This window comes from Sapajus apella, unplaced genomic scaffold, assembly GCF_009761245.1.
Source record: "Sapajus apella isolate SASKATOON/1434 unplaced genomic scaffold, GSC_monkey_1.0 scaffold4, whole genome shotgun sequence".
NCBI classification, from domain to species: domain Eukaryota; kingdom Metazoa; phylum Chordata; class Mammalia; order Primates; family Cebidae; genus Sapajus; species Sapajus apella.
Window position 1 is genome coordinate 12,969,133 of NW_022436944.1, and position 17,769 is coordinate 12,986,901.

At 39.8% G+C, this 17,769-nt stretch overlaps 1 protein-coding gene across 8 annotated transcripts in view; it reads left to right on the forward strand.

Moving 5' to 3' along the window:
- The window catches only part of PLCH1 (phospholipase C eta 1), a 239,344-nt gene that overhangs the window by 182,677 nt on the left and 38,898 nt on the right, over positions 1–17,769 (forward strand). For all 8 annotated transcript variants that reach the window (XM_032262656.1, XM_032262690.1, XM_032262716.1 and 5 more), the window contains 2 exons: positions 1,038–1,158; positions 5,206–5,377. In XM_032262656.1, the coding sequence (XP_032118547.1) occupies positions 1,038–1,158; positions 5,206–5,377 (293 nt within the window). The remainder of the gene's footprint in view (positions 1–1,037; positions 1,159–5,205; positions 5,378–17,769) is intronic.

A 17,769-nucleotide genomic window follows, 5' to 3' on the forward strand; every position in this document is an offset into this window, starting at 1 on the left:
AGTGAATGACTAGCCAGTCACTAGCACAAGAGACAGAGGCATTGGAGTTAAGCAAGCAAGCGCTACTGTATGATGTAAGATATTTATTAATACATTAGCATATATTTACAGACTACTTACTTCTATGTGTTGGATGCTGTGCTATGCACTAAGTAGGCTTTTGAGCAAAGGAGCAATGCAGTGAAATTAGTGTTTTGAGAAATTAGCCTGGGGGTGGAATATAAAACTGAGAGAAAGCAAATTCTAAGGCAGAGGGAGATAGTGAAAAACCTGTTATCTTTCTCAGCTGAGAGCCAGTGAGATTGTGTGGGTAGAGAGCAATATTAATAGTATTAATAACACTCGTAGTTACTATGTGCCATGCAGTGTTACAAGCTACTTTACATGTACTTAATTGTCACTCAGATTTGTGATGTAAGTGTATTACTCTCCTTTTCTAGATGTGGAAAGCAAGTCTTCAAATGATTGATTAAGCCAATTTGCCGAAATTCACATAAATCTTGGTAGGGCTTGAGGATTTGAACTTAGGAAGTTGATGTTATTTTATAACTACTGTAGTATTCATGAAATGGAAATCAATCTAATGAAAACATTGTGAGAAGTGAACAATAATGAAAACTATATTAATGATTTGAGAAGGACACCGTGACGTTCTAAATGAACTTCATAACTTGAAGAAGAAGTGAAATTGCAGAAATGACCTTTTAAGAAATCTCCTTGTCCTTGGGCACACTTGGTTGGATTTAAATAACTTCTAATGAGTTTTTGGTGAATTCTGAGCTGTTTAAGAATATGACATCTTTTTAACCACACTCAAAACCAAATCATTGTATCTTGAGGAAATGCAATTCTTTAATTCTTTGTTCTGATAAATATGCCAGAACACCCATTTCTGTGTCTGTGTCATGTCTTTTTCAGCATTGAAATGAGTATCATTTCAGATAATGGACTTAAAATAATATGTGTCTGGTATTTCCAGAAATATTAATAAACACAAGAGACTTTGGGTTGTTGATACTAAGTTCTGTTTTTGGCAGTTGACTGTTGGGATGGCCCGGATGGAGAGCCAGTAGTACACCATGGTTACACTCTCACTTCAAAAATTCTCTTCAGAGATGTTGTGGAGACCATCAACAAGCACGCCTTTGTGAAGAATGAGTAAGTATAGCAGCAGCTCTGAGCTAAGCGGTAGCCTCCCATGTGGAGCATTGCCTGATGTAACATAGCTACAAAACCATATCCACTTCCTTGGACTCTACATGGCCCTCTCTGCTAGCCTAGTTTTCTCCTTCCTTCTCAGTAAAACATTGTGAACAAATAATATGGGGTCCACGTGTGTACTTTCTCATGCTGCATTGATTCCTTACCCCATTCTTTCTCAACATGCCTCCTTAAAGATGTTCTTGCAAACAGTGACCTCTAAATTTCGAAATCCAGGGTGTAGAGTGTCCATACAATCTAGAAACATGGGTTACTATGTACATAATTAATGGTTTTTTATCATGATGGATGTCTTATCTATACACTGAGGTGTCTGGAGTCTTTATGTCACTTAACCCTCTCCTTGTCATTTGATAATATTGAATATTTCCATCCCAATACTTGCCTTTTTTGGCTTTATTATATCATTCTCTGATTCATTGCTTTCATTGCTTCTCAATTTCTTTTTTTTTTTTTTTTTGTCCTGTGGTCTCTCTCAATCTATTTCCTCACTTCTTTAATGGTTACTATTTTCTAAGATGTTGTCCTACATCTTCTTTCTAGATATTTATCAAATTCTCTCTGTCCAGAACTTTTCCCCCAAGTTCTAGACCCATGTAGAAAAATCCTCAGTGAGGCCGGGCATGGTGGCTCCTCCAGCAGTTTGGGAGGCTGTGGCAGGTGAATCATGTGAGGCCAGGAGTTTGAGACCAGCCTGGCCAACATGGCAAAACTCTGTCTCTACCAAAAAAATACAAATATTAACTGGATGTGGTTACACATCTGTAATCCCAGGTACATGGGAGGCCAAGGCATGAGATTTTCTTGAACCCAGGAGGCAGAGGTTGCAGTGAGCTGAGATTGCACCGCTGCACTCCAGCCTGGGTGGCAGACTGAGACTCCATCTCAAACAAAGAAAAATCCTCCATGAATATTCGTCTGAGTATCCCATATGTGTTGGGAGCCACAACAGTGAATAGAAGATAAGACTCCTGCCATTATGGGGGTTACTCCCCAAGGGGAACTCAGCATCTCATTCTGCCAAACCTCTTCTTGCTTCTCGCTCCATTTTCTCTTATTAATAGTTAGGGGCACACTGGCTTCAGCCAAAAACTGTGAGTCATTCTAGACTCAGCCAATTCTTGGCAATTCTACTTTCCAAGTTACCTTTTGACTCCATTCCTCCTGTTCATTTTCATTTCCCCTTTGGTTCATCCTTCACACTGGTGCTATAGTTTTCTTTCTGAAATTGAGCATGGTGATTCAATTCTTGTCTTAAAGCTCATCAGAAGCTCTCTCGGTACATAGGCATGTCTTCATGTCCCTTAAGGTCTGGCATCTCCCTTGTCTTCACCTGTCTTCTTCCACCATTATTCCACAGAGATTTAGGCTTCTTCCTTCAATGACTGTCTTTCAACTTCCGCATTGAGCCCAGCTCTTTCCCCACTTCCCACTCTCACATATGTTGTTCTCTTTGCCTGGAACACCCTTCCCCATTAGTCTATCTGATTAATTCATGCTTACCCTGCAAGGCCATTTAAGTATTGTCCCTCTGACAACTTACTAATACCAAAAGCTACTTAAATCTACTTTTACTCCATATTTTCTCTATATTTAGCACCTTGCACATGTATCTATCATGTCATATAGCACCCTTTTGCAATTGGTTACTTGACTTCTTTTACATCTGTAAGACTGTGAACTCATTGAGAATATGGGCAATGTCTTATTATTTTGTATTCATTTTTGTTGCCTAGCAGGTACCTTCAGTATACCAGCTATTCAAGAAAGGATTTTTGAATTAAAAGAAACAAATTAAAATTACAATTGTGTAAAATTAATTTCTTAGAAGTTAGTGGCCTTTAAATTTCCAATACTTGGTCTTGTCATTAATTAAACATGAGGTTAAAATGCTTTTCTAATAAGACACACTTGCTGTATAGCAGATTTAGTTGATGATGTCTCCCATGTGGAAGAATCTTGAATACTGCATTCTATAGGGTCTTCAAAACCTTGATTTCTGCTAGTCCTAGCCAAGCTGGTGAAGTAATTTTGCCTTTATCTCCCAATGTATGAAGTAGGCTGTTGAGAAGGCCTGCCACCTATGTATCTTGGAGGATCCTCTGGTGATTCAACAAGTTTACTTCAAGTTTGGGAACCCTTAGAAGAAAAGCACTTCCAGTGAAAACAGTTAATAAGCTTGTTTAGTACATTTTAAAAGTTTAGCCTTTTTCTCTCCTTTCTTAACTTTGGTTGCATCTTTATATCAGGGTTTCTCAACCTTGGCACTATTGACATTGTACACTGGATAATTTTTGGTGGGCAGGAGGGTAGAGAGCTGTTTGTGCATTGTAGGGTGGAAAGCAGCATCCTCAGCTTCTACTCACTAAGTGCCAGTAGCACTTCTAAAGTGAGACCACCAAAAATGTCTTTAGATATTGACAAGTGTCTCCTGTAGTAGGGGTAATAATCACCTCATTCCCTGTTGAGACGCACAGCTTTACGCTAAACATCATCAAACACTAATTAGGGTTTTTTTTTTCTTTTGAGACAGTCTTGCTCTGTCACCTACGCTGGAGTGTAGTGGCACAAGCTCAACTCACCGCAATCTCTGCCTTCCAGTTTCAAGTGATTCTTGTGCCTCCGCCTCCTGAGTAGCTGGGATTACAGGCGTGTGCCACCATGCATAACTTGTTGTATTTTTAGTAGAGAAAGGGTTTTACTATGTTGCCCAGGCTGGTCTCAAACTCCTGGCCTCAAGTGATCTGCCTGCCTTGGCCTCCTAAAGTGCTTGGATTACAGGCATGAGCCACCGCTTCCTGCCACTAATAGGCTTTTTGTAAATGAATTGACAATGTGAAAATTCCTTGTTAAAACCCCCTGATGTCACTGCAGGACAACTCAGCATTGTCAGTTTGTTGTTACTGTTGCTTTTCTCTCTTTTAGCACTCTAGGACAAAACCTATGCAAAGAAATTAATAGCAAACAGGTTGTAGTTGAGTAAGGAAACCAACCTCAGCCACAAAAGCTCATCTGTAATATGACCCGCAGCATCAGGTTTTACTAATGAGGAGAGAATGTAGGTCCAGAGGTCATAGCTGGTACTGTAAAATTTGTGCTTGTCATGAAAGCCTGGAAGAAGTTTTTCTGCACATTAATATATTAGGTGATTTAAATATTGGTATATGCTGAAAAAAATATATTGTCTATTATGTTTGAAGATGTGTAACAGAAAATTAGAAATTAATAAACCTGAATTTGAAATAGTTTCTTATTCTGTGGAAAAAATAAGGTTGAGAGCGGAGTAAAATTGTGTAATCAACCCTGATCTCCTTTCTACCTTAGCCACCAGTTCCTTTAGGTAATTGCTTATATGGGTCTCACATTTTCTGTGCAGAAACCTGAGTGCTGGTATAGAATGAATGCTTGGCTAGTTTTTATTTTTTGACAAAGACTATTATATAATTCTATAAATGTAATTTTGGAATGTGTGATGTAGAATGCTATAAAACACAGAATTCTATTATGTTATTTTACTTTCAATTGTAATTTTCAAGGTGGGGTTAATTATGTATTTTAGAGTCAATAACTGCATTTAATAGTCTTCAGTGGTCTCTTAGATGTTGTTAGACTTTTGAATAAATAGGGCAAAATTACATTATATGAGTTTGCTTTTTTTAGACTTCTCATATCTTTTAAAATTTTCTCTTCTTTTATAAGAAACATAATTTATCTACTGTTTTTTCCTGATGCAAAATGTTAGAAAAGTCATCCCATGTGGACTGGTATTTTGTTCAGCCATTATACTTAGCAAAGTATATTTGCTCAGAGGAATTTTTAAAATGCATTTCTAATCTTTGTCATTTTAGAAGCATTTTAATCATCAGCAGTATCACAAATACTGTCACTAGGATTGTGAGAACACAATGAATACTGAGTCATTTCCAAAAATCCCTGTGAATTGCCTGCATCTGATGCCTCTGGAATGTGTTGCTCTTTTCTCAGGTTTCCGGTTATATTGTCAATCGAGAATCACTGCAGTATCCAGCAGCAAAGGAAGATTGCTCAGTACCTGAAAGGAATATTCCGAGATAAACTGGACCTGTCATCTGTTGATACAGGGGAGTGCAAGCAGCTTCCAAGCCCTCAAAGTTTGAAAGGCAAAATCCTAGTGAAGGTAATTATCTCAAGTAATGCAATAAAAAACATTCATTATCAGCTAAGCCTGCCCTCCCTTAAAGAATAAAAACTGGTTTCAAAGAGAATAATAATTAGAATCAACACATGAAGGATTGTCTTGATCTATGTATGTACCTTATTTCAATTTATTTATAGTTGTTTCTTCAGAAGAAGCTTATTGTTAACTGAGCACATATTTCGAGATTGTTCTTATGAAGTGAAAACATCAATACTGTAAGCCAAATGTATGATATTTTAGTCTGTAATAGTTCACATTAGAGAGAAATGCATGTGTAGGAGTGTGAGGTTCAGGAAAGGTGAGGCTCCTTGTATCCCTATCTGAAAGCATTTCTTTCAGACTTTTTCTCCCATTTCAAGCTCCAATAACTGTTTGTCAAAAAAAAAAAAAAATCTTCATGGTTGATCAGTCTTAGTTATGCAAGTGAGAAGAGCTCACTTCAAACACGAACATAGGCACAGACATAATGCCCCACAGGACTCATGTACATGTGAAAGAGCAGTAGGTGAACAGAATGACATTTCATAAACAGATTTTCTGAAGGAGGAAACTTAACTACACGAAATGTTATTAATGCAAAGAATAGCCAGAAAGACAGTTCTTTGAGTTTTTAGATCACTGACTTTGTGGTTTTACTTATTTCCAGTGAATTTTGTGTGTTTGTATGAAAACCACCTTGGGGGGGCCACATTATTCTGTGATTAAAAATGTAAAGAAAAGCAATAGGGTATTAAAATTCAAACTGGATCATATTTTACTTAAAAGAGTTGTATATGAAAAAACAAATATCATGTAGGAGGAGTAGGAAAGTCAAAGAGACAAGGTAATTTCATGACAGAACTTCAACTGGGGTTTTAAGGGAGGGCAGCACATGGAAAAGATGGAAAATATTCATTCTTAGAATTGGTCAAAACCTGTTTTCTACCAATTAAATGAAATTATAGATTCTGAATACATCCAAAAGGTGTTGCTAGGCATTTGTATGCATAAAGGCATTTTGAATAAAAGCTCTGTATATGCGAGAAATAATGTGAAGGCCAATTTGCCCAAGTCTTGCTAAAGCAAACTTTTATGGTAAAAATTGATTTCTGGGTTAGAAGATGAAATGTCATCTTTATAGCCTTGTAAATGTTTCTACTTCCTAAATGTTCTTTAGTCAGCAGTCAGGAGGTTAAATGCAGAATAAATCCATTTGATTGAAATCTTTCTCTTTTGGACAGTGGAAATTACAATGGATATCTAATGTGAACTAACTGAGTCTCCTCTGCATAACTGGGCTTTGAGTTATTTGACACAGAATATCCCAGGGCTTATGGCATTGGGATGAATCAGAGGCAGAGAATCACTCATGGGAAGGGGTGGCAGCAATGTCAACTGCAAATATTTCAAGGTCATCTGAGATCCATTCACTAATAGTAATGTTGTTTAGACTTTAAGGAGCTTCCCTGTGTCTGTGGACCGGCAGCAACCCCATTTAAACCAAAAAACAAGGCAACTGATTTCCTGTGTTCCTTTAATATCAGAGCCATCTCTAATTAAAAAGGGAGCATTTCTCTGGCTACTTACCACTTTGGAGATTGACAAGTAGTTTATTATTACATCTGTTAAGCACATACTTTCCAATCATGCAGGCATATACATTTATATATATGTAACTTTTCAGATAAAATATAAGAAAACTTCATTTTATTGCATTTCACTTTATTGCATTTCACAGACACTGCATATTTTGTTTTTCTGTTGTTGACAAATTGAAGGTTTGTGGCAACTATGTGTCAAGCAAGTCTTTCGGCACCATTTTCCCAAAAGCTTGGGTTCACTTTGTGTCTCTGTGTCACATTTTGGTAATTTTTCATTATTATTGTATCTGTTATGGTGATCTGTGATCAGTGATCTTTGATGTTACTATAGTAATTGTTTTGTCGAGCCACAATCCCTGCCCATATAAGACAGCAAACTTAATTGATAAATGTTGTGTGTATACTGACTGCTTCATGGACCACCTGATTCCCCATCTCTCTCCCACTCCTCAGTCCTCCCTGTTTCCTGAGACATAACATTATTGCAATTAGGCCAATCGAGAACCCTACACTGGTCTCCAAGTGTTCAAGTAAAAGGAAACTCACACGTCTCTTACTTTTTAAAAAATTTTATGTATTTATGTATTTATTTATTATTTCAATAGGTTTTATGGGAGCAGGTAGTGTTTGGTTACATGGGTAAGTTTTTTAGTGGTGATTTCTGAGATTTTGGTGTACTCGTTAACTGAGCAGTGTACATTGTACCCAATGTGCAGTCTTTTATCCCTCACCCTCTCTCACTTTTCCACCCCGAGTCCCCAAAGTCCATTATATCATTCTTGTGCCTTTGTGTATTCAGAGTTTAGCTCCCACTTTTAAGTGAGAACATGTGATTTTTTGTTTTCCATTCCTGAGTTATTTCACTTAGAATAGGGATCTCTAACTCCATGTAGGTTGCTGCACATGCCATTATTTCATTCTTTTTTTAATGGCTGAGTAATATCCCATGGTGTATATATGTATACCACATTTTCTTTATCTACTAGTTGATTGATGTGCATTTGGGCTGGTTCCATATTTTTGCAATTGTGAAGTGTGCTGCTATGAGCATGTGTGTACAACTGTCTTTTTCATATATTGACTACTTTGCCTCTTGGGAGATCCCAAGAGTTATCTACTAAGAGGAAACTATTTACTCTTAGTTCTTTAAGGAATCTCCACACTGTTTTCCATAATGGTTGTACTAGTTTCCATTCCCTCCCACAGTGTAAAAGTATTCTGTTTTCACTACATCTATGCCAACATCTATTATTTTTTGATTTTGTGATTATGGCCATTCTTACAGGAATAAGATGGTATCTCATTGTGGTTTTGATTTGCATTTCACTGGTTATTAGTGATGTTGAGCATTATGTTTGTTGGCCATTTGTATATCTTTTTTTTGAGAATTGTCTATTCATGTCCTTAGCCCACTTTTTGATTGTATTATTTGTCTTTTTCTTGCTGATTTGAGTTCCTTGTAGATTCTAGATATTACTCCTTTGTCGGATACATAGCGTGCAAAAGATTCTCTCCTACTCTGTGAGTTGTCTGTTTACTCTACTGATTATTTCTTTTGCTGTACAGAAGCTATTTAGTTTAATTAAGTCCCATCTATTTATCTATGTTTTTGTTTCATTTGCTCTTGGGTTCTTGGTCGTGAAATCTTTGCCTAAGCCAATGTCTAGAAGGGTTTTTCTGATGTTAAGTTTTAGAATTTATATGGATTCAGGTCTTAAATTTAAGTCTTACAGGTTTTTCTTTATAGATTACCTAATGCTTTTGCCTCACAGCTCTTACGATTCTTTCCTTCATCTTGACTTTAGATAACCTGATGACTATGTGTCTAGATGATGATCTTTTTGTGATGAATTTCCTAGGTGTTCTTCGAGCTTCTTATATGTGGTTGTCTAGATCTCTAGCAAGGTTAGGGAAGTTTTCCTTGATTATTCCCTCAAATAGGTTTTCTAAACTGTGAAATTTATTTTCTTCCTTGGGAACACCAATTATTCTTAGGTTTGTTCACTTAACATAATCCCAAACAACTTCAAGGCTTTGTTCATTTTTTTTTTTTTAATTCTTTTTTCTTTGTCTTTGTCAGATTGGGTTAATTCAAAAGCCTTGTCTTCAAGCCTTGAAGTTCTTTCTTCTACTTGTTTGATTCTATTATCGAAAGTTTCCAGTGTATTTTGCATTTCTCTAAGAGTATCTTTTATTTTTAGAAATTGTGATTGTTTTGTATTGATGCCGTTTGTTTCTCTGGATACTTTTTTCATCCATAGTCTGTATTACTTTTGAATTTCTTTAAATTGGTTTTCACCTTTCTCTGGTGCATCCTTGAGTAGCTTAATTGTCAACCTTCTGAATTCTTTTTCCGGCAAGTCAGAGATTTCTTTGGTTTGGATCCATTCTTGGTGAGCCATTGTGATCTTTTGAGGAATTAAAGAATTTTGCTTCTTTATATTGCCAGAATTGTTTTTCTGGTTCCTTTTCATTTTGGATAGACTATGTCCGAGGGAAGATATGGATTCAAAGGCTGGTGTTCAGATTCTTTTGTCCCATGGGGGTGGTATTCTAATGTGGTGCTCTCTCCTTTCCCCTAGGCATGAAGCTTCCTGAGAGCCTGACTGCAGTGAATATAGTTGCTCTTCTGGGTCTAGCCACCTAGCGGGGCTACCAGGCTTCAGCCTGGTACTCAGGAATGTCTGCAAAGAGCCCTGTTATGTGATCTTTCTTCAGGTCTTTCAGCCATGGATACCAGCACCTTCTCTGGTGGAGGTAGCAGGGGAGCGAAGTAGACTCTGTAAGGATCCTCGGTTATAGTTTTGTTTAGCATGCTGGTTTTCTCAAATGCTGGTTGTGCTGGTGGTTGGTTGTCCGCCAGTCAGGAGGTGGCACTTTTAAGAGAGCATCAGCTGATACAAGCTTGTCCTAAGGTCGCCTGAATACATATGTGGGTTTCTCAGGCAATGGGCAGAGCCATAGAGCTCCCAAGGGATTATGTCTTTTGTCCTCAGCTACCACAAGGGGTAGAGAAAGACCATGAGTTGGGTGCAGGATTAGGTATGTTTAAGCTCAGACTCTCCTTGAGTGAGGCTTGCTGTGGCTGCTGTGGAGAATGGGAGTGTGGTACTCACTCAGTTCAATGGAGTTATGTTCCCCGGAGTATTATGGCTGCCTCTGCTGCATCATACAGGTTACCAGGGAAGTTGGGAAAGCTGGCAATAACAGGCCTCACCTAGTTCCCACTCAGCCAGCAGGGCCAGTCTCATTCCCACCACCAGCACTGAGTTTATATCCAGGCAGCTCATGAGCAGGGCTGAGATCTTGCCCCAGGATATAAGCCTCCCCACTGAGAGAGCAAGCAGGCCTTTTAGGCCCCACACCTCCACACCTGCCATGGCCTCTGTGTTCACATATACATTTACTGTTTTCTCCCATCCCTGCCCCCAAATTCTGCCCATAAATGTTCATGCTTGGTTGTAATTATTACAGAGTTCATCTCGAAGTTTCCTTCTCCCTGTGGTCCTTCCCCAATTCCACTGGTAGCCCTCCCCAAAGACCCCTGTGAGACAAAGTCAGAAATGATTTCCCTAGGTACAGGGAGTACCCACAGGGCTCTTCCTCCTGCTTCTTCTACTTTCATATTTTGCTCAGCTCTCTACATTCATTTCAGCTCTCTCTAAGGCCAAATCCTTCTCTCATTTTATTAGTCTGTTTTCAAACTGCTTTAAAGAAATACCTGACACAGAGTAATTATAAAGGAAAGAGGTTTAATTGACTCACAGTTCCACAGGCTTAACAGGAAGCATGGCTAGGAGGCCTCATAAAAGTTACAATCATGGCAGAAGGCAAAGACGAAGCAGGCACCTTCTTCACAAGGTGACAGGAGAGAGAAAAGTGAACAGTGAAGGGAGAAGAGCCTCTTATAAAGTGATTAGATCTCATGAGAACTCACGTGATATCATGAGAACAGCATGGGGAAACTGCCCCCATGATCCAATTACCTCCCACCAGGTCTCTCTCCAGACGTGGGTATTATGAGGATTATGATTCAAGATGATATTTGGGTGGGAACACAGCCAAACCATATCATTCTGCTCCTGGCTGCTCCCAAAACTCTATGTTCTCACATTTCAAAACACAATCATGCCTTTCCATCAATCCCCCAAAGTCTTACCTCACTCCAGCATTAACCCAAAAGTCCAAGTCCAAAGTCTCATCTGAGACAAGGCAAGTCCCTTCTGTCTAGGAGCCTGCAAAATCAAAAGCAAGCTAGTTTCTTCCAATATACAATGGGGGTACAGGCATTGGATAAATGTTCCCATTCCAAAAGGGAGAAATCGGCTAAAATAAAGGAGCTACAGGCTCCATGCGAGTCCAAAATCCAACAGGGAAGTCATTAAATCTTAAAGCTCCAATATAATCTCCGTTGGTTCTGTGTCTTAGATCCAGGCCATGCTGATGCAAGAGGTGGGCTCCTATGGTCTTGGGTGGCTCCTCCCCTGTGGCTTTGCAGGGTATAATCCAGCTGCTTTCACAGGATGGCATTGAATGTCTGCAGCCTTTCCAGGCACACAGTGTAAGCTGTCAGTGGCTCTACGATTCTGGGGTCTAGACAGTGGCCCTCTTTTCACAGCTTTACTGCATAGTCGTCCAGTGGGTATTTTGTGTGGGGGTTCCAACTCCACATTTCTCTTCCACACTACCCTAGCAGAGATTCTCCATAAGGGCTCCACCCCTGCAGCAAACTTCTGCGTGGGCATCCAGGTGTCTACGTACATCCTCTGAAATCTAGGCACAGGTTCCATACCTCAGTTCTTGACTTCTGTGCACCTGCAGGCCCAACACCATGTGGAAGCTTCCAAGGCTTGGGGCCTGCACTCTGTAAAGCAATGGCCTGAGCAGTACTTTGGCCCATTTTAGCCATGGCTAGGATGCAGGGTGCCAAGTCCCAAGGCTGCACGGAGCAGTAGCAGGGCCCTTGGCCTGGCCCACTAAACCATTTTTTCCACCTAGGCCTCTGGGTCTGTGATGGGAGGGGCTGCCATGGAGGTCACTGACATGTCCTGGAGATATTTTTCTCCATTGTCTTCGCAACTAACATTCAGCTCCTTTTTAGTTATGCAAATTTCTGCAGTCAGCTTGAATTTTTCCTCAGAAAATGGGTTTTTGTTTTTTCTTTTCTTTTTTTTTGAGATGGAGTTTTGATCTTGCTGCCCAGGCTGGAGTGCAATGGTGTGATCTCAGTTCACTGCAACCTCTGCTTCCTGGGTTCAAGCGACTCTCCTGTCTCAGCTTCCCAAATAGCTGGGATTACAGGCATGTGCAAACATGCCCAGCTAATTTTGAACTTTTAGTAGAGACAAGGTTTCACCATGTTGGTCAGGCTGGTCTCTAACTACTAACCTCAGGTTATCCACCTCTGTCAGCCTCCCAAAGTGCTGGGATAATAGGCATGAGCCACCATGCCCTGCTGGATTTTTCTTTTCTATTGCATCATCAGGCTGCACATTTTCCATACTTTTATGCTCTACTTTCCTTTTAAACATAAGTTCCAATTTCAGGTCATCTCTCTCAAGTTCAAAGTTTCACAGCTCTTTAGGGCAGGGGCAAAATACCACCAGTCTATTTACTAAAGCATAGCAAGATTGACCTTTGCTCTGGTTTCCAAAAAGTTCCTCATCTCCATCTGATACCACCTCATCCTGGACTGCATTGTTCACATCACTATCAGCATTTTGGTCCAAACCATTCAACAAGTCTCTAGGAAGCTCCAAACTTTCCCACGTCTTCCTATCTTCTGAACCTTCCAAACTGTTCCAACCTCTGCTTGTTACCTAGTACCAAAGTAAATTCCACATTTTCAAGTATTTTTATAGCAGTACCCTACTCTCTGCAGTACCAATTTACTGTATTAGTTCATTTTCATACTGCTATAAAGAAATACCCGAGACTGGGTAATTATAAAGGAAAGAGGTTTAATTGACTCACTGTTTCTCAGGCTTAGCAGGAAGCATGGCTAGGAGGCTTCATGAAACTTACAATCATAGCAGAAGGCAAAGAGGAAGCAGGCACCTTCTTCATAAGATGGCAGGGGAGAGAAGAGTAAGCAGTGAATCAGGAAGAGCCCTTTATAAAGCCACCAGATCTCTTGAGAACTCACTCATTATCACAAGAACAGCATGGGGTATCTGCCCCCATAGTCCAATCACCTCCCACCAGATCTCTCCCTAGTCACATGGGTATAATGGAGATTACAATTCAAGGTGAGATTTGGGTGGGGACGCAGCAAAACCATATCACCCATGATCTAGATTCTCAGGTGTCCCAGTGAGGATATATGTTCAGGGACGGACTTTCGTCTGTCGCACTTTGGACACTCACAGTTTTTTGACTGTCTCACAGAGCTTGGAGCAGCAATTCTCTTCCTTGAAAGGGTCTGTGAACTCTTTTGGTTTTCCTGGTATGTTTCTGCAGTAGTTCTTGTAGCACAAATTCACGATGTGAGTCTCTACACGCTGTTCCGTTGTCCAACTGGGGGCTACAAGTTAGTCCTGACTCCTAGCTGCCATTTTCCTCTGGCATCTCCATGTGTCTCTCATTTTCAATCAAAAACTAGAAATGTTTAAGCTTAATGAGAAAGGCATGTTAAAAGACAAGACAGGCTGAAAGCCAGGCCTCTTGTACCAAGGAGTTAGCCAGTTTGTGTATGCAAAAGAAAACTTCTTAAAGAAAATTAAAAGTGCTCCTTCAGTGAACAAATGATAGGAAAGCAAAATAGCCATATTGCTGATAGAAAGTTCAAGTGGTCTGGACAGATGATCAAACCAGCTACAATATTCCCTTATGCCAAAACCCAACCCAGAGTAAGGCCTTAACTCTTTTCAATTCTGTGAAGACTGAGAGAGGTGAGGAAGCAGCAGAAGAGAAGTTTGGACTTAACAGAGTTTGGTGTATGAGGTTTAAGGCAAGACTCCATCTCCATAACATAAAAGTGCAAGGTAAAGCAGCAAGTGCTGGTGGAGAAGCTGCAGCAAGGGATCTAGAAGATCTAGCTAAGACAATTGATCAAGTTGGCTACGCTAAACAACAGATTCCTTTTTGTTTTTGGAGATGGAGTATCACTCTGTCACCCAGGTTGGAGTGCAGTGGTGTACTCTCGGCTCACTACAACCTCTACCTCCTGGCTTCAAGTGATTCTGCCTCAGCTTCCTGAGTAGCTGGGATTACAGGCACACACCACCATGCCTGGCTAATTTTTGTATTTTTTAGTAGAGATAGGGTTTCACCATGTTGACCAGGCTGGTCTCAAACACCTGGCCTCAGATGATCTGCCTGCCTTAGCCTCCCAAAGTGCTGGGATTACAGGCGTGAGCCATTGTGCCCAGCCTAAACAACAGATTTTCAATGTAAACAAAATATCCTTATATTGGGAGAAGATGCCATTTGGGCATCTTTAATAGCTGGAGAGGAGTCAATGTCTGGCTTCAGAGCTTCAAAGAACAGGCTGATTCTCTTGTTATGGGCTAATGCAGCTAATGACTTTAAGTTGAAGCCAGTGCTCATTTTTCATTCCCTAGGGCCCTTTAGAATTATGCTAAATCTACTCTGCCTGCACTATATAAATTGAATAACAAAGGCTGGATGACAGCACATATTTTTACAGCATAGTTTACTGAATGTTTTAAGCCCACTGTTGAGACTTACGGCTCAGGAAAAAAGGATTCCTTTCAAAATTTTACTGCTCATTGACAATGCACCTGGTCACCCAAGGACTCTAATGAGATGTATAAGTAGATTAATGTTGTTTCATGCCTGCTATACAACATTTATTCTGTAGCTCATTGTTCTATCTATAATTTTGACTTTCAAGTCTTATTATTTAAGAAATATACTTTGTAAGCCTGTAACTGCCATAAATAGTGATTCCTTTGAAAAGCCTGAGGAAACTAAATTGAAAACCTTCTGAAAAGGATTCACCATTCTAAATGCCATTAAGAACATCTGCAATTTTTTAAAGGAGGTCAACAGATTATTACTAGCAGGAGTTTAGAAGAAGATGATTCCAACTCTGATGGATGACTTTGAGGGGTTCAAGACTCAGTAGAGAAAATAACTGTACTTGTGTCAGAAATAACAAGAGAACTAGAATTAGAAGTGGAGCCTGAAGATGTGACTGAATTGCTGCAATGTCATGATCAAACTTGAACAGATGAGGAATTACTCATTATGAATAAGCAAAGAAAGTGGGTTCTTGAGGTGTACAAAAACTTAGCTGATAAAGCAATGGCAAGGACTTTGACTCCAATTTTGGGAGAAGTTCTGCTGTGGGTAAAATGCTGTTAAACAGCATCACATGCCACTGAGAAATCTTTTGTGAAAGGAAGAGTCAATCAGTGCAGCAAACTTAATTGATGTACTATTTGAGAAATTACCAGCCAGGTGCGGTGGCTCATGCCTGTAATCCCAGCACTTTGGGAGGCCAAGGTGGGGGGATCACTTGAGGTCAGGAGTTCAACACCAGCCTGACCAATATGGAGGAACCTTGTCTCTGTTTTTAAAAAATACAAAATTAGCCTGTAATACCAGCTGCTTGGGAGGCTGAGGCAGGAGAATTGCTTGAACTTGGGGCGGGCGGGTGCGGAGGTTGCAGTGAGCCAAGGTCATGCCATTGTACCCCAGCCTGGGCAACAAGACCAAAACTCTGTCTCAAAAAAACAAAAAATGGAAATGGCCACAGCCACCCACCCTTCAGCAACTACCACACTGATCAGTCAGCAGCCATCAACGTCGAAACAAGACCCTCTGCCAGCAAAATGATGACAGTTTGCTAAAGGTTCAGATGATCATTAGCATTTTATGGCATTAAATATTTTTAAATTAATGGATGTACTTTTGTTTTTTAGACATAATACTATTGCATATTTAATAGGCTACCATATAGCATAATTGTAACTTTTTTATTCACTGGGAGACCAAAATATCTGTGGATCTCTCTTTATTGTGGTATTCATTTTATTGACATGATCTGAAACCACACTCATAATAATTCTAAGGTATGCCTGTAAATAAAATGTTGCCTATGAAAAAAATAAACAGTAATTTTCCATAGACCCTTTTTGCTGAAATAACTTTAGCTGTGTGGCCCAAGGTTCCTGCTTTTACAGATGTGAATCACAGAGTTGTTTCCATTCTCCTGGGGCTGTGCAGCCAGATGTCTTGAAGCTGAGAGGTGACCATGCTTCCAGTCCAGTCTCTAGCAATATTTCCATATACCATAGACAAATTAATTCTAGAGTGTAACTTCTGCATAAAATCTATGTAGATCAGAAAGGGACCTCTGAAAGACCCCCGGGCCATTCTTCGTTTACATCAACATTGGACCACAGTTAAATTGGTTAAGCTATATAAAGTGCCATCTAAATCTATTTTATAATTTTTCTTTGGAGTGACACCATTGAAAAGAGGCCTTGAAAAACAGTGTTTCATTGCATTGTTTTTCTTCCTATCTACCTGGATAAAATATTTACCAGCCTGGAAAAATCTGGCCAAAAATATGGCTCTGATAATGCAGGGTCTTTTAATTCGATTTTTAAAGGACTGTAAATTAAGGTGTCTTATGAATACTCTGAAAAGCAGCTTTTTTCTTTGTTCCCTCACCTGTTGCCACCCTCAGATGAAGGGGAACTGAAGCTTAGTTCTGCGTCTTTAGCTGCTCAGCACCATCTGCTCATCAATTACACTTCCAACCAGTGGTATCACAGTGATGTGTGTCAGTTGAGGATTATTATTCTTTTCATTCTTTTTCATGTTTATTTTTATTCTGTTGAACATTTAAAAATATATTGGTTTTTATACTGTTTCAAAAGAGGGAATTGCTATCACTACATTTTAAATGTCTTGTGTACAGCTTCATCTTGCCTTCTGCCATGGTGCCCGAAACAAAGCTGATTCTGAATAAACAAAGAAAGTTGATGTCTTGATATCTTGTTTCTGAGTATGTCTGGTCACCTCTTAATTGAGTACCTTATTTCTGCTGCTGCCATATTATAACTACTCTACAAATGTTCCTAAAATAAAGAAAAATAGAAAAATTAACTCATTTTTAGGTGCTTTCTGTATCAACAGGACCTAAAATAATATACAGAAATAAATATCTTGATTCTGAGGTGCCTTGTTATTAATGATAAATAAATTAGATCTCAATTTTTTTTTTTTTTTTTTTTTTTTGGTCGGGGGAGGCGGAGTCTCACTCTGTTACCCAGGCTGGAATGCAATGGTGCAACTTCAGCTCACTGCAACCTCTGCCTTCCAGGTTCAAGTGATTCTCCTGCCTCAGCTTCCTGAATAGCTGGGATTGCAGGCGCTTGCCACCATACCTGGCTAATTTTTGTGTTTTTAGTACAGACAGTGTTTCACCATGTTGGCCAGGTTGGTCTCAAACTCCTGACTTCAGGTGATCCACCTGCCTTAGCCTCCCAAAATGCTGGGATTACTGTCATTAGCCACTGTGCCTGGCCCCAACATTTTTTTTCTTTACTTTTTTTTTTTAATTTTTGAGATGAGGCCTCACTGTCACTCAGGCTGGAGAGCAGTGGCACAGTCTTCGCTCACTGCAGCCTCTACCTCCCAAGTTCAAGCAATTCTCCTACCTCAGCCTCCCAAGTAGCTGGGATTACAGGCACCCACCACCACACCCAGCTAATTTTTTGTGGTTTTAGTAGAGATGGGGTTTCACCATGTTGCCCAGGCTAGTCTTAAATTCCTGACCTCAGGTGATCCACCCACCTTGGCCTCCCAGAGTGCTGG